The following is a 25207-nucleotide window of genomic DNA, read 5'->3' on the forward strand; positions in this document are numbered from 1 at the left end:
CAGGGCAATAACATAAATACCATTGTTTTTAAACAGGGAGTGAGTAGAGATAGACTTGAAGACAAAGTGACAATACAGGAAAGGGGAACAAAAATAAGGATACAGAGTTTAGTGGACCAAAGAAAATGATGTGGGCAAGATCATGCACGTAAGTAATTTGGATGCTCATGCATAGGTTTGTGTATTTCCAAGTCTATAAGTAGAGCCTCTTGTCTAGCTGTCTTGGATTTTTTTACTCCAGGACAAAGACCTCACTCTATCTAAAGACCACGTAGTAGTAGGTGTGCCACAGACATCCCCTATTAAAATAAATCTCACATGCAGTACAACTCCAATTATCCGAAATTGTTGGGACCCGGCCTATGTCAGATAGACATTTTTTTCCCCCCGGGTAACTGGTCATTTTTTAAAAACAGGTCAGTAGCAACAGCAAATCACTTGTATCAATGTTTAAACAACAACAAACAACAAGGGAATGCTTTTTAAGCATTAAGATAATGTTTAATTCTCACCAAAAAAAAATGCTGGCCTCCGCTAATCAGAGATGAACCCAACCACTGCCGCCAATCACCAAGACGTACCCAACCACCGCAGCCGATCCTCAACACGAACCCATTGCTGCCGCTGATCCCCAGGAAAGCCGGGATGGCAGAACACTCGCTGACAAATTGGCAGGCATCTGTCTCCCTGGTCACCGGAGCTCCCAATACCTGAGACCTGACTCCTAATCCTCCCCTAGGCCTATTGCGCAAGCACAGAGGCCAAAGGGAGGATTCAGAGTCACCATCTGGTGTGCCAGGGAGGGAGGGGGATAGGAAGGAATGCTATTGGGCCAGAGGTCCCACTCCTTCCTGGGAGGCCATTCTCCTTGATGACGCTGGGACAAGCGATTCTTTCAATCGCTCGCAGCTGGGTGACAGTGGCAAGCAGTTTGAGAGAAAAGTCAATGTGGAAGGTAAAGAAGAAAGAGGGGAGGGAGTTACCTGAAACGAGGACAATCATTCTACTTTCATGCCAAGTGAATTTTTTAAATCAACCTGCAGAGTCAGTTGAGGTCTGAAAAAATTTTGGATATCCTTATTTCTCTGAAATTTTAAAACATTTTTGGATAAATGAGGATTTTGAAGAATTCAATTTCAGATAATCGGAGTTGAACTGTATTTTCCTCAATACTAAAGCAGAAAGAAATTATTCTCAATTCCATGGTAATGACAAAAGCAGGGATATTCAAGATTGATTCTTAGAAATTAAAAGGATCAAGAAATAGAAGATAGCACAGGAAAGTGAAATTGAGGTAAAATTGTGATATTCCCAAATCTCTGAGGTGGAACTTCAGGAACCAAGTTACAGGGGAAGGTTAAACAGATTAAGACCACTCCCTGGGGTGTAGAAGGGGAGATTTTTTAAAAAGAGGTATACAATGTTATGAGGGACACAGTAAAGGTTGTTTTTTTCCATTTAAGTGATGTGAGATGCAAACTAGAGGACATGGGCTAAGGGGAAAAGGGGAATGTTTAAGAGGAACATTTGGGGGAACCTCTTCATGCAGAGAGAAGTGGGAGTATGGAATGAGCTACCAGCTGAACTGGTGAATGTGGGCTCAATTTTAACATGAGAGAAAATTTTGGCATATGGACTGGGTGCAGACCAGTGGGACTAAGTAGAATAATAGTTCAGCACAGGCTAGACGAGTTGAAGGGCCTGTTTCTCTCCTGTAATGTTCTATGGTTCAGTGGCCAAATAGCCTACTCCTTTGTTTTACAGTTAACATTATAATCATGGGAGTTTTTTTTAAAGTCAACACCTGGAATTTCATATTTGTCATCTTTTATTCCATTACACATGTTAAATATTTGATAAAATCCAATTTTTTTTTGAGTAGATTATTTTAAAAAAATACTTACATGGTCAGTCTATCCTTGAGAATTTTATGCCAGAATTTGACAGTCGATCTTGTGAAATTGAGCAGATGAGCACAAGAGGACTCTTGAAGCTTTATATCTAGTTCTGCCATGGAAACCAGGGTATTGGCAGCATCTGAGACACTATTTGTCATTAGATGCTGTTGAATACAATCGCTGGCAGAAAATACAAATATTTTTAAAATAGTATAATTATATTAATAAAGGTACAATTGCAAAAATGTAAAGAAATTTCTAATATTCTCAATCCTAAATCCATGGCCCCTAACTCTAATCTCTTTAACATCAAAACATCCTTACAACTTTTCCACTATCAATCAGAGAGATTACCTCTCATTTTTTATGTCTATCGACATCACTCTCCGTTCATTGAACAATGCCTTGCCCCAGGCAACAATCTAGCCAACCCACTACTTCAAAAAGATGGATCACTGCTTAGGCATTTCAGTTTTAACTGCAAGAAGTGCTAAACTTGTCCCTACTTATCCTCCTCACCTCCATCCAGGGCCATAAACAGATTCACATGCACATTGTCCAATGCAATCTACTGTATTCAGTATAATCTCTGTGTGGTGTCCTCTACATCGGAGAGACCAAACACTGATTATGTGACCACTTCATCGAACACTTACATCTGTGGGTCAAAACTTCAGCTTGTAGCTATCCATTTTAACTCCCCAAACCATTCCTACAGTGCTAGGTCTGAACTTGGCCTCATTCATTGTCAAGGAGAGAATAAACATTAACTTGAGGGATAACATATTATATTCTTCCTTAACCACCTGAAAGCTCACAGCATGAACATTGATTTATCTCATTTTAGGTAACCGCCAGTCTCATTTAAGAACATAAGAAATAGGAGCAGGAGTAGGCCATCTGTCCCATCGAGCCTGCACTGCCATTCAACGCGGTCATGGCTGATCTGATGATAGGCAACTCCACTTGCTTGCCTTTTCCCCATATCCCTTAATTCCCTTACGGTGTAGAAATTTATCCAACCTTGTCTTAAATATACTTACTGAGGTTGCCTTCACTACTTCAATGGGCAGCAAATTCCACAGAATCACCATTCTTTGGGATAAGCAATTCCTCCTTATCACTGTCCTAAGTTTATGTCCCTTAGTTCTGGAATCCCCTACCAATGGATTTTTTTTAAACCAGTTTGATTCCAATGTTTCCATCTCTTTTTTACCCCCCAGCTGCCGTACATATTTTTGTCTCTATCTTTACCCACACTCCTTCCTAATAGTTTCTCACTCTACTTGCCCCTCTATCTCCCATGCCTTCTGTCCTATCACCTCTAGGGCAGAGCCCCAACCCGAGCTTCACATATTCTACCTTAGTCTTAGATAAAAAGGTTCAGACCCAGAAAGTTGACTAGCCATCTCTAGCCGTGGGTGCTGTCTGACCTGCTTCGTTCCTCCAGTTAATTCTTTGTCTGCTCAAGGTTCCTAGCATCTGCATATTCTTTGACTTCCCAGGACTCTTTCTTATGTCCAGACACCAAAACTACAAAGCTGTTTGCAACTGCAGCACAAATCATTGTGGCAAATTGATAACTTATAATACAACATCTCATTTGCCTACCAAGTATTGTTGATTTCACTGAACCAAAGAATAATTCTACTGGATTATTAGTTCAAAAGTAATACACTTATCGCTATCTGGCATTCAAGCAACCAGCAAAATAAATTGCATAAGATAAATAGGTAAAAAATACAGGTTTAAAATTGGTGCCCCTAGCAGTTAGTTGGCACCAATCACACCACACACAATCTCAAGCATCCAGAAAATTCACTTATCCAGCATCTACCCAATCCCCATAGGACCTGGATACTGGGTTTTTTTTTTAAACCGTATAAACACAATAAACAAGGCACTCAAGAGCGAGAGCATACTTATAAAGAGCAACACAGTAACAGAGTTAGTAGAGCTCCTTCCTCACAGTTCCAGCAGTCCTGAACTCCAATACCATCAGTGACTGCACTGATTTCTCGAGGATATTCCCAGATTCCAAAGATGGCCATTGTAAATTGCTTCCTGGTGTGCAGCTAAGATTTAAAACCCAGAAGGAATCAATTGGAATGTGGATAGAACAGGCAACAGATAATTAACGGGGAATGGGATTGCTCTGTGACCCAGTATATTGGCTTGAAGGGAGGGCCAAAATTATCTTGAATCATAAAGTATGAAAAACAATGAAACATTTAGTTTCATAATTTGATCCAAGCAAAAAAAAAACAACTTTGTACTGAATTTTGGTATGGCTTGAAATGCAGAATTCTGTTAAGTCTTTATGATTTATTAGAAGGAAGAGATGGTAATAGAGATGCCCAGAAAGAGGGGCTCCTGAGGTGAAGGCAGATTAGAAACACTGGAACTGTTTTCTTTGGGAAAGAAAAAGCTGAGAGATTTGATATAAGCAGATAAAAAAGATCTGAACAAAGTGGAGATAGAGAAAGTGTTCCCTTTGGTGGAGGTGTTACGAACCCAAAGGACCCAAAACCAAGCAGCAATAGACATTCACCAAGACAAGTAGGTTTTAAAAACAAAAGTTGTTTTTAATCAACTTTAAACATGAAAATAGAAATCAAACTTTAACTTATCTCTATACTTAACTAATCCAAATTAAACCCCTTCTAATTCTAAGTGCACGTGTATGTAATGTGTGTGTAAATTTAAGAAAAGTTCTTTGGTTCACAGTTCAGTCTCCTTCTTCCAAGTTCTCTGGATGCAGGCAATTCTTATACTGTGCACAGAATTTAATATGTACAAGTTCACCAGGATTTAGTGCTCAAAAGGTCAATGTTTACAGCTCAGGAAGGTTCTTGTAGTGTTTGCAGAGAGAGATTTGTTGTTCCAGGATTTACACAACTGAGGTACCACCATTAGTCACCTCAATATCTTGCTGATGAAACTTGTCCCATCAGGATTCTTTGGATGGTAACCTCTTTCTTTCAGGCTAACACAGACTTCCTTTCTGTTCCATTTATTCCAAGAGAAACATCAGACAGATAGCACTTCCAGCCATTCTCTGCTCTGGAGCTTTTCTGTTTCCAACCAGCTTTTCCTGGCTTGCACTGTTCATCTGCTTTTCAGTGTCACACACACGAGCTGAGAGAGCTTGTTGAACTTGTTTTATCTCTCTCTCTCTAACTGCCAAAAAGCCCATGTGACTCTCTCACTTGCAAAAACCCCCACCTTCTTTAGCAAACAATAGGAGTTTTCCCCCTTGGTCAAGCTGTTTGCTGTTGTTTTAGATAAACAAAACCCAGGAGTGACCCTTCTGTGAGCATTTTGCAGACCGATCAGAAGCCTTGTAATTATCCAACCATCCATCCAGCCTGTCTCTGATTAAAAAAATGGTCTATTCATTTCATGATATCATTTCAATTAGCACCTACTTGTGAAATGTGCATAAAAGTCTCCAAAAGATCCTGCAATGTTAATGAATATGAGTTTTTCAGTCTTTCAAATAAGATCTGTTTTAAAATGTGTGTATGTACGTAACCTACTCTAATTTTACCAAATTCTCCCAAATATTTATCCATTACAGAGGAGTTGAGCATTTTTTTAAAAATTTGGTATGTGGCTAGAATCTAAAAAGTACAACCCTCACCTGTGGTGGAGGCAAGTTCCATAATCTTCATGAGGGAGTTGGTTTAATACAGTAGAATCCCCATTATCCAGTATCTACAGGGATTGCAGATGTCACATATGCAAATTTTCGGTTGACTGAGACACATTGTTACAATGCCTAACTACTCACCTCCATTAAGAATACACAATTTAAAAGATAACAGACAGTACAAAATTTGAAAAAAAAAATCAATATTGTATACTTAATTATGTAAAGTTCACTTTAATCAGGTAATTCCCATAACTTACAAAATTTTAATTTGAACCCCAGTCACTGGCGTTGCAACAGCATTGTGCTAGCCATTACACTAACCATGCCGCTGTCAAAATTAATCCGGTCTCCCCCAAGTTTACAAATAAAAATAAAGTTTATTACTAGGCAGGAAAAGAGAAGACACTATGGGAGTTGCCCCAGCAGCATCAGTGACTTTACATCCTAGGTACCTCCATTTTATTCAAAAATAGCTTTATTCAAACAACTGCTGAGGGTGGGGGTACAACCGTGGCGCTCTGCTGGCTGAGTGTTTGCTCCCATCTTCACCAAGGGGTTGTGTGTTGCTTCAGAGAACGTTTACTTTTGCAATTTTAAACTTTTACGTAAAATGTTATTAATTCTAAAGTTCTATCTATCTATCTATCAATTTATTTATTTCCTCTATTTGTTTTTGTTGGTTGTTTGGGTTTCCAGTTAATTGGATTCCAGATAATGGAGATTCTACTGTACATGGTGGAGAAAGATTTGCAAGGCCACACAGAAAGGACCAGTCAGTAAAATAGATCTTGCTTTGGTGGAGAATTAATGCAGACATGAGAGGCAAAAAGGTTTTCTTCTTCACTTGAAGTAATTCTATCATAAGAACAGGTGGACGAGTTTATGGAACTGAACTAAATACTGTAGATAATTAATTCTCAGAAAATACTATTGACAGGACCAGTCTTTGGTCAACCCAAAAGGCTGAACAAAGATTATACAAGTCAACTATAACAGTATTATGACGAAAAGTATTATCAGGTCATAACAAAGCGACTAAAACACTATTCCTGATATTCCTTCTACATATTATTTTTATTAGCTCATACTGAATAAAATTTCATAAATACAATTTATTTTTGAATCTAAAGAGAAATATCCTTTCACATCATGAAAAAGACATCAGTGCAAAAGCAACCATGTTTACCTGAACTCTTCTATTTGTGAAATCCATTTCAAGTACCACAGGTGCCGCTCAATCTCTTCAATGTGTCCAATCAATACTTTCAGTTCTTCCATTAATGGCTCAGCTGTTACTAGATGATTTTTAATTGATTCAGTTAAGATTGACTCTTTCTTTAGTATGCCATTTAATAATTTCTTGGCATTTTCAGCATTCTTGAAGGCATTTTCAATTTTCTTTGGCACTTCTGATGAAACAGTAAGGACCTACATCAATTTTAACAGAAGATTAAATTAGTCTAATGATATATAGGTTTGGGGCTAAAAGCAGAAGTGGGATTGGAAATTGCTTGTGTTATTTACTGAGATTTCTGAGAGTATTCAAATTTAAATTTAGACACACAGCCGGTAACAGGCCATTTTGGCCCATTACACATTAACCTGCACCCCCAGTATTTTTTGAACAATGGGAGGAAACTGGAGCGCCCCTCCCCCCCGGAGAAAACCCTTGCAGATGCAGAGAGAACATACAAACTCCTTAAAGACAATGTAGGATTCAAACCCAGGTCTGGTCCCCATCGCTGGTGCTATAAGAGCATTGTGTCACCATCAACAGTTATCCATGACAAAATTCCACACAACTTTGATTTTAAATTACAAATGAAATAAATGAATAAATTATCTGCAAAAAAAAAAGGTTCTGTACATGCAGTTTGAGATAATAACTGAATATTTTTGTGGAAAACAATAAAAATTTGATGGTTAATGGTTAAATGTTTTTGGCTTATGGTCCGGAAGTTTCAACAATTTTGCAAAGGAATATGGTTACCTTGGTTTTTAAAAATTTAGAAATCCCAGTTATGTTTTTTTCTCATGTTCCCTGAGTTATTATGCTACAGTACTTCTAAGTATAAATATTAGATCACAAGATCCTCACCATTTTACACAAATTGCTGTAGGAAAATAAAACCTGCACCCAGAACTCCATTCTAAATGGCAGGCATATATTCACAAAATGAACTAGGTTACTGTCAAGACTGTATGTGTTTTCTTATAATTTATTCAGATGAATTTCAAGCTTTTCTCTTCATTTTATTCCCCCCCCCCCCCCACTTCTTTTAACTTTTTCTTGAAGCCAGATTTCTCATCCTGGCCCTACGTCATCATGTGATGTCTCCCTCTGTTTTCTTGAGGGACAAAAAGTATGTTGTATCTCTCAGCTCATTTGTACTTAATTTTGGGTAACAGAGTAGGGAGTGTCAGATTGACATCTGTGAACACTCCAACATGCAAACATGGAAGCCCAACGTTTCTGGAAGGTTTTCACTGCTGTTACTGCCATTGTGTCCACTGGTGGACATTTCACATCCAATTCTGGAATGTTATTTTTTTTCCAGGTTTCCAGTAGGTTAGCTCTATTAGACAGAGTATGGATGTAACTTGTTCACAGCAATAGCATGTCTGGTGAGTTATTTTAAGGAATGACACACACAAAAATAAGGCAAAATTGCCAAAGCTGCTGTAACAGCAATGCTTCCACTGATGTGGACTAGGAAAACTCAGTGCGTGGAGACACACCACTCACCTGAAGGGTTGTAACACCAAGTCTGACTTCTGACCACTCTGGACAGGCTTTAAACAGCCTGTTAAAGGAGCCAATGGGATTTTATTTAAAATCCTACAACCACAGGAGTCTAGGCCCAATATGGCAGTGCCCATGTTCGGCAACAGCCTCGAGGGGTTTGTAGAGTCTGTGGGAGGAGCGGACTGGAGCAGGTCATTAATCACAGAGAGAACACACCCCCGTTGAGATGGAGAAGCAAAGAAGACGACCCCAAGGGCAGCAACCATGGTGGTGGATCAGCGAGGGGCTCTGCAGCTGAAGGACGCACACAGGAAGCAAGCTGTTGGTGACTTGTTGATAAGAAACCCACATAGGCTGCGGACTACTGGGACTTGATCCAAAGGACTCACACCAGACTGTGGGCTGCTGGAGACTGGTTCAGGAGAACCAGGTATCGGAACTTGGATTGGAGAGGGTACTGAGGGCAAGGACACCCAAAGGGCTCTGGACGCTGAAGGGTTCCTCATCACGTCATAAGTTTGGATCTGGACTCGGTTTTTTAAAAAAAACATACAGCAAGGTAACAGGCCTTCTGGCCCATGAGCCCAAATACACCAATTAACCTACAACCCCTGGTACGTTTTGAAGGGTGGAAGGAAACCAGAGCAGCTGGGGAAGACCAGATGGTTTGAACTGAACTGGATTTTTGTGCGGCTGCAGAAGATCTGGAGGCAAATGCACAGTCATTAAAGTGACTCTGAGGGGACTCTTTAACTTCTCTTTCTCTGACTGTAAGAGGCACCAGGCAAATCCTAATGGTGAATCTTTGTCTACCTTATGACAGACAAATGGCAATTTTGTGTAATGTTACATTTCTGTTTATTACATGAAAATAAATAGTATCTGTGTATCTGTTTAATGATAAAAGTTTTCACTCCAGGTATGAACAGGTAGTGGAGTGATGAAGTGAGTGCTCATCACCACTAACTTAAGCAGGTCAGGCTGAACTGAACAGTCCCATGGAGCCTCCAAGGCAGGTACTTCACAGCAATATACTATCACATGTGATAGAATCATCAACAAAATCTGTTGATTCCCACTGCAATTAAATACTAATATTAAACACGTAAACTATTCAGCATGGATTTTTAATGAGAGTTTTCCTTCCATTCAGATTAACCCCATAATCAGGTGTCAGTTCAAAAAGCCCTACTCATTTATGCAGTTTTACATAAATGTTAAATTCATGGTGTTCAAATCGCAACCGGAAAAATAAGAGTTCATATAATTAACTGAAAATATATATATCTAATAAGTAAAATTTGACATTATACACTTAAAAGAATTATTTCTTAAATGACGTAAAGACAGTACGTTACAACTGGAACAGCAATCCAGAAATAATTTTGAATCCCATCTCACTCCAAATGATAATCTTTAGAACAACTTATTTTACTTATGTCAAATTCCAAACCAGAAATGGTTTATGCTGAGAAAAATACCAAAGTACTGTAAACATTCACTTGATTCATTTAGTCATATAAAAAAAATCAACCTGAAACATTACCTCTGTTTCTCTTAACCACCAATTGATTTTATGTAGCATTTCCTACAGCTGTTTCTTTAATTCTCCCCAGGCTAACATGAAACTTGTATCCAACTCATCAACCATCCTATACTGGAGATTTGATTCTGCAAGACCCCAAAAGTGGCTCACTGATTAAATTATTCCTTTGGCTCTAAACAAACCACTAACAGGACAGGTAACAATTATATCATATGCATTTTAAAAACAAATTAAAAATGAGACACGATTGCTAAGTTTCTCCCACGCCTTTTCAGTTATTTATAATTACAATGGCTTGGTGAAAAATTTAACCAAAATTGAGGTTTAATATTTAATATTACTGGATGCAAACTGGCAGCAAGCAGTCTTTTATAAATTGTTCAAAAATACTTCACTGACTCTACATGCCATAGAATATTCTGACAAGTGCAAAGATGCTATCTAAATGGATGGTTTTCTTTAATAATAAATCATTCCAGGATTCTAAGTGCATTCAATAAAAATCAAATAAATTGCAACCACTGGAATTCTGAAACTGAAACAGAAAACGCTGGAAAAATTCAGCTCAGTCATCTGATGTGTAGATTGCAATATTCAGACTGAAACATTATTTTTCTTTCTCCTGAACCTGAGTTTTCCTACTTTTTAAGAAAAATTATTCGGTACAAGCTGTTTATTCCAAACATTACCAATACTGAATGTTTCAGTTCCAACCCACACATTCAATAATGTAATTGTTGTGTAATTTATCTCCTATCCTTGCCCTTCAAGGTGTAACTTGCATCAATGTTCTGCATTTATATTAGCTCACGATGGTTTTAATTATTCAAGGCGCAGGACGAAGCTGAAAATGGGCTGAGCCCCAGTGAGTCCCGAGGCCCGGGCATCGTACCTGCTCCTCCAGAGTTTTTTTGTACAGCGCTAGCTCCTCTGTTATTTCAGGGAGTTTCTTTAAGGATTTGGGGTCACTTCCCAACTCTTTCTCCAAGAACTCCGCGACGTACTGCGTTATCTCGCAGCCCTCCTCATTCATCACGGGAGATGCGCCCTGGGCCGCCATTGTGCTGACATCACCAAATCCGGGGACCTGGACGGTTACCATGGAGATCGGCGGCGGCGGCTCGGAGCTTCGGCCCGGCCAATGCGGCGCTTGCAGAGCAAAAAACACACCCCAGGTTAACGGCTAAAATTTACCAGAGAATCTTCTTCCGTGAAGTTTTTTTTCCCTTAAAAAAAAAAGGGACAACTTTTTACACTGGCGACGTGTCTCCTCTCCAGCAAGCGGTAGGAATGCATTCTGCCTCTTGGCTCCTAAAGAGTTTAGAAATGACAGCAATTTCCATCAATGGGCAAATGAACAATATCATATCCACTGTTCCATCTTTGTCAATGTTAGAAACAGAATTACCTTTAAAGAAATTGCTCGAGACAAAAATTGAGAACAAAGAACATTTATTATACAACAATGCAAAGTTGGGTGCTTCCCCTTACCCTGGGAATACACACACACACTGGGGCTCACCCAACTTTTATACAGTTTATCTCAGTGTAGGAATAACCCCCCCCCCCTTACATTCTTCTGCCCCCTGGATGGGTTTGGCATTAGGGCAATCCTGCCTACATGCTGTTTCTGCACCAACACCCAACCCCAACCAACCAATTTTCCCCTGCAGCCGCTGCAACCGTGTCTGCCTGTCCCGCATCGGACTTGTCAGCCACAAACGAGCCTGCAGCTGACGTGGACTTTTACCCCCTCCATAAATCTTCGTCCGCGAAGCCAAGCCAAAGAAGAAGAAGGAGGACCAGGGGGTATCCTGTCGGTGTCTCATCATGTCATTATTGTCATTGTCCTTATTCACACCTCTCAGAGCTACCCTCTTCATATGCAGAGTTCACTAATCCTGTCTAGGGTTTACTAGTTTAAAATACATAACTTGATAAATCTGTGTAAGGCTTACTAATTATATATGTAGAACTGGCTAATACTGTCTTAAGGGTTTCTAATTATTTATGCAAGCCTTGCTAATTCTATCTGGGGCTTGGAGACCCTTATCTCGTTCAGACTAACTCTATCTATCATCAATTGTCTGTCCTTATCTCCTTCAGTTAGTGAACTTGCTGATTCTCTAGATTCTTATCTTACTCAGACAGTGTCAGCTTCCTGCCTTCTAATATCCATGTCTCATGTTGTTTGTACTGGATTCATTCATTTACTTACGTATCAATTTTATTTTCTTCATTTCTTCATGTTCATATTGCAATATCAGTTTTTCTCATCCCTCACATCAACGATATTATAATTGTTAATTAGTGACACTACTGAGATCAGGTACCTTTCATACTTCAAAATTAACCTTCCAATTCAGATTTATCAAGTTGACTTGAAACTAGATTTTTGAGAAATTTGTATCGTTTGCCCATAAATTTAAGGGCACGTATTGATTATTACAGTTGTATTCATGATAACCCTGAGAAAAGAATCTCAGGATTGGATGTGATGTCTTTGCCCAGGGTTGCATCAAGTCACCTGTTCGTACCATGGGAGGACAAGATAGCGCTTCTTGAGGAACCTATTGACATAGGTTAGGAAAGCAGTTAACACAAAAAATTTAAGGTATTAAGACCTATACACTAAAGGTCCACAGCTCACTAGGAGTTCAGGAGCCTAATGGCTTCAATTTATTAAAAAGCTGTTTCCCACTGTTACGAGTCCAGAAGATCCCAAAACCCAACAGCAATAGAAATTCACCAAGGCAAATGGTTACTTAAAGTTGCTTTCAATTTTCTTTAAACACAAAAAAACAGGATCTAACTTTAACTTATTATTAACTTAACCTCCTTCTAATTCTAAGCACACGTGTATGTAATGCGCCTATGTTCAGGAAAGTTCTTTGCTTGAATAGTCCAGTCATTCAATTCTCACTGAGGCAATTCTTATACAATGCACAGAAATTAACATTTATGAATTTTCACCAGGCTCTGGTGCTTACGGGTAAATGGTTACCATTCAGAAAGGTTCTTGTTGGTTTCAGAGAGATAAATTTGTTGCTCGTTGGACACACACAGAGATTTCCTCCAACCCAGTATCTTCAGAGTCTTGCTGAAGAAACTTGCCCCATCATGGGTTTTCCAAATGAAAACCTCTTCTTCCAGGTCACCAGAGTTCCTCTTGTTTCTCTTATTTCAGGAGAAACACTAGCCGGCCATTTCCTCTTTTAAGGACTACAAGGGTTTTCAAAAGGCTGAACTCAGAACTCACAACCCATCAAAATCAGGAGATGTTAAAACAGGGTAATGGCACAGCATCTCCTTTAACTTTTCTAAAGCTCTCCGAAAAAAACTTTTCTCAACACAAATTCCTGTTTTTACCTTTCCTCTCTCTCTCTGCTTGTAAAAACTAGAACCTCTTGCAGGGCTAACCCAGTCCTTGAAAGATCTTTATCTTTGAGCATGGACTGTTTATTTGCACCTACTTTTTGAAATTTCTTCCAAAACAGTTCCAGTGTCTTTTGCAAAGCCACTGGTGCCTGCATGTCTCACTTTCAGCAGAGCTCTTACATTTTAAATGAGATGTGAAGTTTAAGTATCTGTTTGTGGTGACCTACACGAAACCCCCCCCCCCCCCACAATCTCTTCTAAAGACATTTTTTAATATATAAAATATATATCTCGTAACACTCTCCCTTAAAAGAAATTTTAACTTGAATTAAAATTCTGTTACAACTAAACTGACTTTACAAGTGATAACAATACAGAATATATATCATGTTGGCAAGTCATATTCGCCAAGGCAAATAGCGCCTTTGGAAGACTACACAAAAGAGTCTGGAAAAACAACCAACTGAAAAACCTCACAAAGATAAGCGTATACAAAGCCGTTGTCATACCCACACTCCTGTTCGGCTCCAAATCATGGGTCCTCTACCGGCATCACCTACGGCTCCTAGAACGCTTCCACCAGCGTTGTCTCCGCTCCATCCTCAACATTAATTGGAGCGCTTTCATCCCTAACGTCGAAGTACTCGAGATGGCAGAGGTCGACAGCATCGAGTCCACGCTGCTGAAGATCCAGCTGCGCTGAGTGGGTCACGTCTCCAGAATGGAGGACCATCGCCTTCCCAAGATCGTGTTATATGGCGAGCTCTCCACTGGCCACCGTGACAGAGGTGCACCAAAGAAAAGGTACAAGGACTGCCTAAAGAAATCTCTTGGTGCCTGCCACATTGACCACCGCCAGTGGGTTGATATCGCCTCAAACCGTGTATCTTGGCACCTCACAGTTCGGCGGGCAGCAACCTCCTTTGAAGAAGACCGCAGAGCCCACCTCACTGACAAAAGGCAAAGGAGGAAAAACCCAACACCCAACCCCAACCAACCAATTTTCCCCTGCAACCGCTGCAATCGTGTCTGCCTGTCCCACATCGGACTTGTCAGCCACAAACGAGCCTGCAGCTGATGTGGACATTTACCCCCCCCCATAAATCTTCGTCCGCGAAGCCAAGCCAAAGAATATATCATGTTATAACAATGTATCCCAATCTTAAGAGTTTATGTTTCTTTACATGCTCAATTTTATCATCTTGACAAACAATCTGATATTACATTATTTATACCTTTGATATGATTAATTTGCAGATTATATTCTTGTAATATTAAACTCCAGTTTAAAATATTCTGTTTTTATTCTTCATTTTATTCAAAAACACTTGAGGATTGTGGTCAGTAAATATTGGTTCATGAGTAGTACCCAGATACACATCAAAATTCTGCAGAATAAGTATTATAGACAATAATTCCTTCTCAATAGTGGAATAGTTCCTTTGATAAATATCGATTTTTAAAAAAAAGTAGGCAACTGGATGATCAATTTCATCATGTTTTTGTAACAAAACTGCATCCGCTGCTAAAGAAAATAGTCTGTCAAAATCAGATGTTAAAACAGGGTAATGGCACAGCATCTCCTTTAACTTTTCTAAAGCTCTCCGAAAAACTTTTCTCAACACAAATTTCTCCCCTTTTTTTGAAATATTGGTTAGAGGAGCAACTTCCGCAAAAATTTCTGAAAAATCTTCACTGCTTTCTTGTCATTGGGCATAACCCTGTAACACCCACACTGGACGCAAGGGCCCGAGTGCCAGATGGCAGAAGGGAGAACAGTTCACATGCAGAATGTGTGGAGTCTTTCACAATGTTTATTGCTTTCCACCTGCATCGAGTGTAGTTGTCCTCCATGCTAGGAAGAGGTTCCCCAATAGTCTTTTCCGCTGACTTCACTTTCCTTTGCAGGGACTTGCGGTCCGAGGTTATACAGCTTCCAAATTAGGCGGTGTTTCAGTTGCATAGGATCCTCTCAATACATCCTCTGTAGTGAGGATGGGGGGGTGGGAGATGGGCTTTCCTCAGCCTTCGCAGGAAGGAGAGGTGCTGTTGGGCTTTCTCGGCTATAGAGCTGATGTTAAGGGACCAGGTTAGGTTCTCCACCAGGTGCACACAAAGGAATTTGATACTCTTGACGACCTCAGTGGTAGTCATCAATGGCTCAGGGGGGGAGCGATCTCCCCGAGCCCCCTCAAGTCAACAACCTTCTCTTTTGTATTTTTTTTTTTTTTTTAAACGTTCAGATACATGTTGTTTGCTCTGCACTAGCTCGCTAGTGTCTGCAGTTCACCTCTGTTCACTGCCCACTTGTTCTTACTGATAAGGCCCACCATTGTCATGCCATCAGCAAACTTGATGATGTGCCTCCAGCTGCGGCCTGCATAATTGTGGTTCAGCACAGTAAACAGCAGTGGGCAAAGCACGCAGCCTGGAGGTCCCCTGTGCTCAGTGCAATAGTATTGGAGGTGCTGTTTCCGATCCGGACTGCTTGAGGTCTCCCCATCAGGAAGTCGAGAATCCAATAGCGGAGAAAGATGTTTAGTCCTCTCAGGCCCAACTTCCTTATCAAGCACTGAGATATGTTGAATGCCAAGATGAAGTCAATAAACAGCATTCAAACATGAGTCTTTATTTTCCAGGTGGGTGAGGGCTAAATGAAGGGTGGTGGTGATAGCATTGTCCATGGAGCAGTTGGATCTATACAAGAACTGCAGTGACGAGCCTCTCGAAGCACTTCATGACTATGGAAGTGAGTGTAACAGGACGATAATCGCTGAGGTAGGACACAGACAACTTCTTTGGCACAGGGATAATGGTGGTGGCTTTGAAGCACATAGGGACCACAGTGCTACTCAGGGAGATGTTAAAGATGTGGTGAGAACATCTACTAGCTGAGCTGCACAACCCCTGAGCACTCTACCAGGAATGTTGTCTGGTCCAGCAGCTTTCCTTCGGTTGATTTTACCTAGTTCTCTCAACATCAGCCACTGTAAGACATAGCACATGATCGTTTGGAGGAGGGGTGGTCTTCTCTGCTGCCACACTGTTTTTCACCTCAAACCGCACATAGAGGTTGTTCACTTCATCTGGGAGGGAGGCATCACCAGAGAATCTCTCCAACAGATGCAAACTCCACACTTTTTGATGAAACTCCATACTTCTTGTGGAAAAAAAAAATCACTTCAGCAATATTACCAGCCACCAAGAAAATATAACACTGAAAATGGCAAGTCTGTAATATTATCCAAATTTTATTTATTTGTAGAAATCTTTGCTGGCTTAAAGAAATCACCTAAATGCTTCCTTAAATTTCATTAGATCACTCCATAACCATTCAAATCTCTGGCTAGATAGGAAGAAAACACACACCCAAAAAATGACAGCCTAGTGGATTCTCTGATTTTTGTGTGTGTGTATATATATATATATATATATATATATATATATATATCAGTTTTTTTTCCATTTCTTCCTTAACCAAGTCATATTCATATGCTGTTGGATGGCATGGGCTTCATTTACTTCTTTTTAACCTTTGCTCTCGTGTTTCCATTTCTATGCAATATGGATTTACATAGTGATATTTTTAATTAAGCAGGGAAAAGTTTTTTTTCTCAACTTTACTAAAATTCTGATTAAATTGCTTTATACACAAAACATGTACCGGTCCCTCCATGACTCCCTATTCCACTTATCCTTTCCCACTAATCACCCCTTTGGCACCACATTTGCACTGACACCTCCTCCCTCGCTATCAAAAGTGGAGAACAGGATTCTTAATCACGTGGAGGAACAGAGACATCTTGGAATCCAAGTCCATAGATCCTTCAAAGTCGCTGCACAAGTTGAAAGGGTGGTTAGGAAGGCGCATGGTGTGTGAGCCTTCATTAGTCGGGAAGTCGAGTTCAAGAGCTGCAAGGTAACATTGTAGCCCCATAAAACTCTGGTTAGTCTACACTGAATGTATTGTGTTTTGTTCTGGTTGCCTCATTGTAGAAAGTGAAGCTCAGAGGAGATTTACCAGATGTTGCCTGGATTGGAGAACATGTATTAATAAAAACAGTTTACCAAGCCAAGACTTTTCTCTTTAAAAGGGCAGAGGAGGAGAGGCAACTTAATAGAGGTATACAAGATTATGAGAAACATAGATATAATGGACAGCCAGCACTATTTTCCCAGGGCATCAAAGGCCAATACCAGCGGACAAATTGTAAATGGTTATCTGCATACAAGAATTGTAAATGGTTATCTGCATACCAAATTATAGGCTGCCAGAATATTCCTAAATTATAACCATATAACCATTTACGGAGCGGAAACAGGCCATGTTGGCCTTTCGACTCCGCACCGGTTCACTTGTGCGCCCTCTTCAGGCATTGGTCCTAGTAGATCTTCATTCAATACAGTCATTTAAAGATTACAATTTACAGAGGGTGGGATTACAATGAAAAGGGAAGATCAACTAGCACCAAGCAAGGGCAGATCTTTGTGGTTAGAATTCCAGACATGTATTGAAAATCCTTTTATTTCACACATTATACCAGTATCTCTTATCAATAGAAGAGAAATTATCCTTTCCATATGCATCAGTATTTGGCATGGGAACTATTTTGCCCAAGTCACAAAAAAAACTGTAGAAAGTTCTAAATGCAGCTCAAGCCATTATGCAATCTAACTTCCCCTTTATCTTTACCTTCCAAATATCTTAAATGATACATCTCATCCTGGCCATGTTCCTTTCTTCCTCATCCCTTCGGACAAAGGATTTTGGACTCTGAAAACACTCAATTCCAGATTCAAGGATATTTTCTTTCCAGCTGTTGGATGGTCTTACCATTTGTACAAGCTGATGCCTTGCATTGTTTAACAGTACGTCTCCCTTTAACATTATACCTTGCACTTTTGTGTTACATCATACCCTGCATTTTAGTTCCATTGTAACACTTTTTATTCAAGCATAACTTGCTATACTATGGAGGTCAACTTGCCTGGATAGCATAGAAAACAAAATATTTAACTCTATCTTAGTACACATGACAATACATAATTCAATATCCAAAACTGTGTATCTTTAATATTTCTACATAAAATATAATTATCGTTGCAAATAAAATTGTAATAAAACAGCAAACTGTGTTTTTAATACTAAAGATTATTTTTTAATCAGTCATTATATTCTTTTAACCATCAAGTTTTACTATTGTGAAATATAAATTCAAACCTCCAATGTTAGTAAAACAGTTCTAAAAGATTTTCCTTCACATAACAAGCTCAATAAAAGTGGAACTCTCCTGAACATTTCAGTGGCCGTTAAAAACATATAGATACATTTAACAGGTTATCGTAACCATACTGTGTTGAGCTGAGTTTGATTTTTGATGCTCGTGTCCATTTTGAGCACCTCACGAATTGCCATAGTTGCATATGTTGCGGGAGGAAGTGAGAAATCCATTTTCAATGCTTTAAATTTACCCTCTGTAATAGAAATAACTAAGATTACATTTCTTTAAAAATGTAGAAATTATTAGTGATTTGTGAGCAGAGATAGAGATTGGAAGAAATATTAACCGGAATTCAAAAGTGGCCTTGGTGTCTACAGGTTGGGGGAGAAAACAGATCAAAGATCCTGCCATGATTGATATCAATGATGTAGCTACTGAATGAGGATAGGAGTAAACAAACTTTAATATTTTAGAGTCACACATTACTTTCTGTAAGGGACTAGTGACCAACACAAATCAGCTTGCTATCTTATAGAAGATGCGAGAACATTAGTGGAGAGAAGAAAATAAATGTCCCTTGCCTTTCCATGTTCAAGAATATATTGTACATTTAATTTTCTATCAATTTATCAAGATCCATTTCCAGGTTATTTCTGATGGAGAGACCTGCCTCGTACCTTAATTGGAAAGGTTAATTGTGTGAAAATGAAAGTGTTGCCGAGACTGCAATACCTCTTTCGATCGTTACCGACTTCTTTCCCCAAGAACTTTCTTAATGATCAGACAAGACAATTATTTAGAACAATAAAATACCTAGGATCGCTATGGAAAAATTGATGTGGGAATATAGTTTGGGAGGATTAAGATTACTGGATTTTTTTAAAAAAAAATATTTAACAGCCCAGGCAAGGTTCCTCTCATCCTTTTTCAAAGAAGAGAACTCTCCCTCATGGACTGTACTACATACAGTGCAGCGAAGGATTTCATTAATAAATGGAATGTCAAATTAATTAACAAAAAAAAACAGAAAATCCCATTCTAATACATGTGATTAAAATTTGGTATGAGATTATTGAGAGTATTGATAAAAAAGTGGGGATATCACCAAAAGCACCATTGTGCCAGAAAGAACTATTGCCCATGAATTTGGGCAATATAATTTTATATATTTGACAAGAGAAAGGAATTAAACATAATGAAGATTTCTATGAAGAAAGGGTACTCATGTCCATTGAACAACTAAAACAGAAATATCTGTTAAATGGAACCTTCTACTGCAGTGGTTTTCAACCTTTTTCTTTCCACTTATAGACCACTTTAAGTATTCCCTATGCTATAAGTGCTGTGTGATTAGTATGGGATTGATTAAGGTGGTATGCAAGTGGAAAGGGAAGGTTGAGAATCACTGTTCTAGACCCAATTGATACCGAAATATTTTGTTTAAGAAAAATTCTCATTGATCCATTTTCTTTGGAGTTATGAATTGTGCACATAACAAGTCAATTAGGTACAATTAAAACAGTGGTTCTACAATGGCCTCGCCCTCAAGTAATGAAGTGGAGGGGATTCTTTGACTAGGAAATGCATCTAAATTCATAACTAGGATGTATTCTGCTCTTTTAGGTAAAAATGTTAAGCCAGGCCTACAAAGGTCAAGGGAGAGGTGGGAGTCAGATCTAGGTGTTACAATACCAGAGGAATGCTGGTCTGACTGGTGTTTGGACAGTATGGCATCAACAATTAATGCGAGATATGGATTGGTTCCATATAATTTTCTACATCAATTATATCTTATGCCCCAAAACTATATAAATCAAAATCTGAAATATGCTTTAGGTATGGCATCGAAATTGGAACCTTCAAATATTCTACATGGTTGTGTGTGAAGGCAAGATAATTCTGGCATGATATCGCTTAAATACTACAATAATAATATACCACTCAGAGTGTTACCTACTGGGCAACCTTATGGATGTGAGCAACAAATTGACTAAATGTCAAATCTGTTTTGTTAAGGTAGCTCTGGCTGTGGCCAAAAAGTGTATAGCAATCACTTGGAAGTCCGACTCTCCCCTCGATCAATGAGCTGGGGAGATGTGAAGCTGTATACCCTTGGAGAAAATCACTTATAACTTAAAGAAATATGACATGTTCATTAAGATATGGCATCCATACTAAGATTATGTAGAGGTCCAATTTGAACCTGACACTTCAATATATGTAAAGGTGTGTTATCCCAGAGAAATGAATTATGAAAGAAATGAGAACTCAGAGCACGCAAAGTTATATTCTTATTTTGGTGGGTGGGGAGGAAACATTTTTCTTTTTCTTTTGAAATGTATAGTTTAAAGACTGTATAAATATATTTTTTGAAAAAATTTAAAAATGAAGTATTTTAAAAAAGTATTCACCATACCTTTGGAAGATTTTGGCAAAGGTACTCCTTCCAGCTTTTCCACATCAGTCTGAACCAATGGAATTTTTGTATCATCATACTCTAGGATCTCCCTATGAATTTAAAATCCCCCCCCACCAAAAAAAAATAAATGTCAGCATCCTGTTGAGAAGTATTGTACTTTAAACCAGAAAATTAGGAAAATCATTCTGTAGCTTGAATAGGACCTATATCAATTTTTTAAAAAACATCAACGGTCATACAACAATAGTATAACTTTGTGCATCAGTTCTTCATCTCTTTTGAGAGAGAATAAACAAAAAATATTTGGCACCAAAGAAATGCCTGCACTGCTTTGTTGTAAATCCAGGAGAGTGGAGACAGCACTGCTTCAAAGGGTTCAACCACCTGGTCCCAATGCTGAAAGCTCAAGACAGGCTTTAAATGGCCCGTTAAAGGAGCCAACAGTGTTTTATTTCAAAATCTTGTAACTGCAGGGCCTGTCCCAAGATAGCAGTGCCTATGTTTGGCTTCAGCCACAAGGGTTTGCAGACTCCGGGGAGTAACGGACTAGCAAAGGGCATCATAAACAAAGAGAAATTGAGAAGGAAAAGCAGAGGAGACTATCCTACAGGACAGTAACCATGGTGTCTGACCAGCGAGAGGCTCAATGACTGAGAAGCCCTCACAGACTGTGGGCAATGTATGGTTGGGGGACACACAGGCTGTTGGCTAGTAGAGACCGACTTATGGAAACCAGGTATCAGAGGGTGCTGAGGACAAGAATGGCTCCTGAAGGGTCTCGCGTGTTGGAGGCTTCCTGATTATGTCAGAGGTTTGGATTTCGACCTCTGGTTGAGATGGAGCAAACAGGAGCCTGTGAGGCTGGAGGTGAATTCACGAACAGTGACTCTGAAGGAACTCTCTTTGGCTTTCTTTTCCCCCCTTATGTTAAGGGACTTTGTCTGCCTTGCCACAGGCAGAAGGTAATTTTGTGTAATATTACTTGTTCTGTACAATTACATGACAATAAAGGAATCTTGAAATGTGTCATTAACCTCCAGTGGGAAACTAACAATGCTCACTTCACATCATGAACCCCTTAAGCCGTAAGTGTTGGATATGACACTTTTATTTAGGAGTACACCTTTCAGTTTCCAAACTGACAATATTACAGCTTCTTCTCCCCTCGTGAGATAGTGCAAGGATGCTGCTATTATGGATTGGATGACCAAAGCAGATGTGCACTAACCTTTCTTGTAAACTTTTTTTACACTCCATCTTAAATTCATTCATCTTAAACCCTTATTTTTATAAATATATATATTTTTTTTTAAACAGAACTAGAACCACCGTGTCCTGGCAGTATTCATGCCCACCTGTTTCCCTTCTACTCTGTACTCAGATCTCCTGATCAACCCCAAATCTAATTTCTTCATCACTTGCAAACATGCTTCCAAATGTCCTTGAAAATTCTGAAATTAGTTTTCAAACCTCTGTTTCTTTATGCTTCGTTCACCTTTTAAGGCATCTTAAGATTGACCCTTTTTCTATTTTATTCATATGCCCTAAATTTGCATTTCTGCAGCTCAGTATCCAATTTTGTTAACATACTTCTGAAGAATCTTGGGATGTTTAGTTATGTTAATTAAAGAAATTCTTCAGGTTTTGCAGAAAATGAAATGATTATTAAATAACAAATCTGAATCTATGAGAATACAGTTAAAAAAAAATCAGTTCCTTGAATGACTTTAAATGTAGTTGTTTGAAAAAACAAATGTTCCTACTGTAGGGAGGGATTCAAATTTAACTTTCATTCCTGAAGTACTTGAGTAAAAGGAAGCCTTAAATATTACAGGTATTACAAAACTGCTTCAAGGTTTCAGATGAGAGGTTGAGACTTCTTCCACTTTGGAGGAAGTTGGTGCAATCATATTCCTCGATGTCAAGGCAACTCTGAAGGTGATATATGAAAAATTAATAACAGGTTTTCACAGCAATCATTTTTGGCATTTTCAATTTTAAAACATCATATAATCAGAGCATCTTCTGCAGTACAAGCAGGCAATTCCAATAACTCTTATAACTGATTCCTACATTTTTCCAGGTCAGTCTTCTGATTAACTTTGAGCAAAGTCATTGGGGAGCTGCTGATAAAACCTGCAAGGGCTCTGCTTTCCTCCCACTCTTCCAAAAAAAAAAGAGATGTGGCTTAATGGGGTGTGGCAGCACGGATTTGTAGGGCCAAATACATGTGACTAAAATTTTGTTTAGGAATAGTATACTTCAAACATAATGACTACAATAATTAGTCCATATTTAACTTTTTAAATATATTCAGATTTTAATACTCACCACGTAACATTCTGAGGACGAATAATTATTTTTCTATATGCTCCTGATAATGAATAATCTCTAATTTTGTGTCTCATATTATTTACATCCAAGCCATCGTCAGCCATTATTTCTTCATAGGCCTTCCCAACTTGAAATATAAATATGCAGACACATGTAATCAACTCTTAAGTTCTCCAAGTCATACATCATCCAAATCTGTTATTCTGAATCATTACCAGGCAAAAATCCTATTTAAACAGGATTTGCAAGAAAAATCAACACAACGATTGCAGAGCTTCAAAATGAAAGGCCATCTACACAGCAGCAGTAACCATAGATTGTCAGTAAGCGTGACTTCCTCAGCATTATCCACATGACAATAATTTCTTCCAAAATAAAAACACAACACTGTGGCGGCCAGCCACCGCGGAGATCGAGCCGGCACATAGCGCAGCGCGCATGGTAGTAAACAGCAGCATAACACACTGTTACACAGTGGCACACAGCGAACCGGCGCAGTTGAAAGCTGGAGCACTACAAGACCAGCAGCCCTAAAATGGCACTGTCCAAGCTAACAGATCAATAATAGGCTGGGGAAGAAGGGTATTCCTGCCTGCTATGATTATTCATGCAGCTGATGTCAATCAAACACATGGCGGGAACTCCGACTGAATAAAAGGAGCCTTTCCAGCCTCAATAAATCTCAGAGCTTAACCTCCCACACTGTGAGCGTGTGTGTTTCTTTGTAGCAGTCGGCTACAACACTTTAAATACTGAGTGGGCACGAGCGTGCCTGCAAAACTGATCTACATTCAATTGTATTCTTTGAGAGCCTTCTGCACTACCCATAGCTCTACCAATCTTAATGTCATCTACAAACTTATTAACCCACCTACCTTTTTCACCTAAAAGTTCTAAACGTCACAAACAACAGGGGTCCCAACATTGATCCCTGTGGAAACCCACTGGTCATGGGCCTTCAGCCAAAACAACTTTTCACCACTTCTCTCAGTCTTCTATGGACCAGACAATTCAGAATCCAGACTAACAATTTACCATCAATCTCGTTTATCTGCAGGTTCACTAAATTTCCCCAATTATCTAGCTTTCAAAACCCTTGAGGGTGGAAAATTCGATATTCACCATGCTCTTCAAAGAGAAAACAAAAATTAAGTAATATGACAGGTTATATAATAAGTTGTATAACAAAGGTTGCCTGATTGGTGTAGTAGTTAGCGCGACGCCTTTACAGTGCCAGAGATTGGGACTGCTCCTGGGTTCGAATCCCTCGCTAAGAGATTTGTACATTTACCCCATGTCTGGGTGGGTTTTCTCCAAGGGCTCTGCTTTCCTCCCACTCTTCCAAAAAAAAGAGATGTGGCAGCACAGATTTGTAGGGCCAAATTGGCCCTATGTCTAAATTTTTAAAACACTACGCAGTCAAGACATTTCCTTTTGACTTCATTATTTGAGGAATGATTCACCCTAATAGTCAAGATCAGAAAATAAGAATTTAATGAAGCTGCAGTATTTACTCCCATTTTCTATAATGAGCTTATCTATTGCATTAACCAACTTATCCAGAATATAGCTTCCCCCCCCCCCCACCCCGCCTCATCCAAATGTTGAATTTTGTGCAAAAACATGCAAAGGAATGAACTACTAGCAGATAAATTACTTTTGTGATTTGGATAGAGAACATCAAATCCAGGCAAGGGCAACACTACATCATGTATCGTATATTTCTCCACATCAGATTCCTGAATTGCCACTGCTGTTCCTGAAAAGTCAATAAAACAAGCAATTTTTATTGGAATAATAAACATTGATTCTTGATTCCTACATAATATTAAAAATATTAAAAACAAACCCACTGAATTTTGTTTACAGTAACAAGGCCAATTTTCCACTTGAGCACAAATCAACTTGAGATCAAATGGCCATAAAAAGTTGTTGGACAATTTGGGGGATAAGTCAACATCCGACTCTTAAGACTGTTACAACAAGAGATACAAAATCCATTTGAGAAG

General features: G+C 39.1%; 3 protein-coding genes across 16 annotated transcripts in view; 1 reads left to right on the top strand and 2 right to left on the bottom strand.

Moving 5' to 3' along the window:
* The window catches only part of rint1 (RAD50 interactor 1), a 40466-nt gene extending 29504 nt beyond the window's left edge, over positions 1-10962 (bottom strand). For 9 of the 10 annotated variants that reach the window (XR_011347930.1, XM_069908276.1, XM_069908278.1 and 6 more), the window contains exons 1-3: positions 10738-10962; positions 6740-6981; positions 1905-2078 (exon numbers count right to left, since the gene is read on the bottom strand). Coding sequence is in view for 9 of the 10 variants with exons in the window: in XM_069908276.1 (XP_069764377.1) it covers positions 1905-2078; positions 6740-6981; positions 10738-10947 (626 nt within the window). In the remaining variant the exon portion in view is untranslated. Of the gene's footprint in view, positions 1-1904; positions 2079-5541; positions 5616-6739; positions 6982-10737 lie in introns of those variants that run through there. The other variant, XM_069908281.1, reaches the window with a different exon arrangement.
* The window catches only part of srpk2 (SRSF protein kinase 2), a 180599-nt gene continuing 166250 nt past the window's right edge, over positions 10859-25207 (top strand). The window contains exons 1-2 of one of the 4 annotated variants that reach the window (XM_069908284.1): positions 10860-11129; positions 15863-15972. The gene's annotated coding sequence lies outside the window, so the exon portion shown is untranslated. Of the gene's footprint in view, positions 11130-15862; positions 16002-25207 lie in introns of all 4 variants that reach the window. The other 3 variants (XM_069908283.1, XM_069908288.1, XM_069908285.1) reach the window with 3 other exon arrangements.
* pus7 (pseudouridine synthase 7) overlaps positions 18271-25207 on the bottom strand; it is a 48115-nt gene continuing 41178 nt past the window's right edge. For both annotated transcript variants that reach the window (XM_069908298.1, XM_069908296.1), the window contains exons 13-16: positions 24856-24957; positions 23196-23325; positions 20862-20953; positions 18271-18698 (exon numbers count right to left, since the gene is read on the bottom strand). In XM_069908298.1, the coding sequence (XP_069764399.1) occupies positions 18562-18698; positions 20862-20953; positions 23196-23325; positions 24856-24957 (461 nt within the window). In that variant the 3' untranslated portion in view covers positions 18271-18561. The remainder of the gene's footprint in view (positions 18699-20861; positions 20954-23195; positions 23326-24855; positions 24958-25207) is intronic.

This window comes from Narcine bancroftii, chromosome 13, assembly GCF_036971445.1.
Source record: "Narcine bancroftii isolate sNarBan1 chromosome 13, sNarBan1.hap1, whole genome shotgun sequence".
Classification (NCBI taxonomy): Eukaryota; Metazoa; Chordata; class Chondrichthyes; order Torpediniformes; family Narcinidae; genus Narcine; species Narcine bancroftii.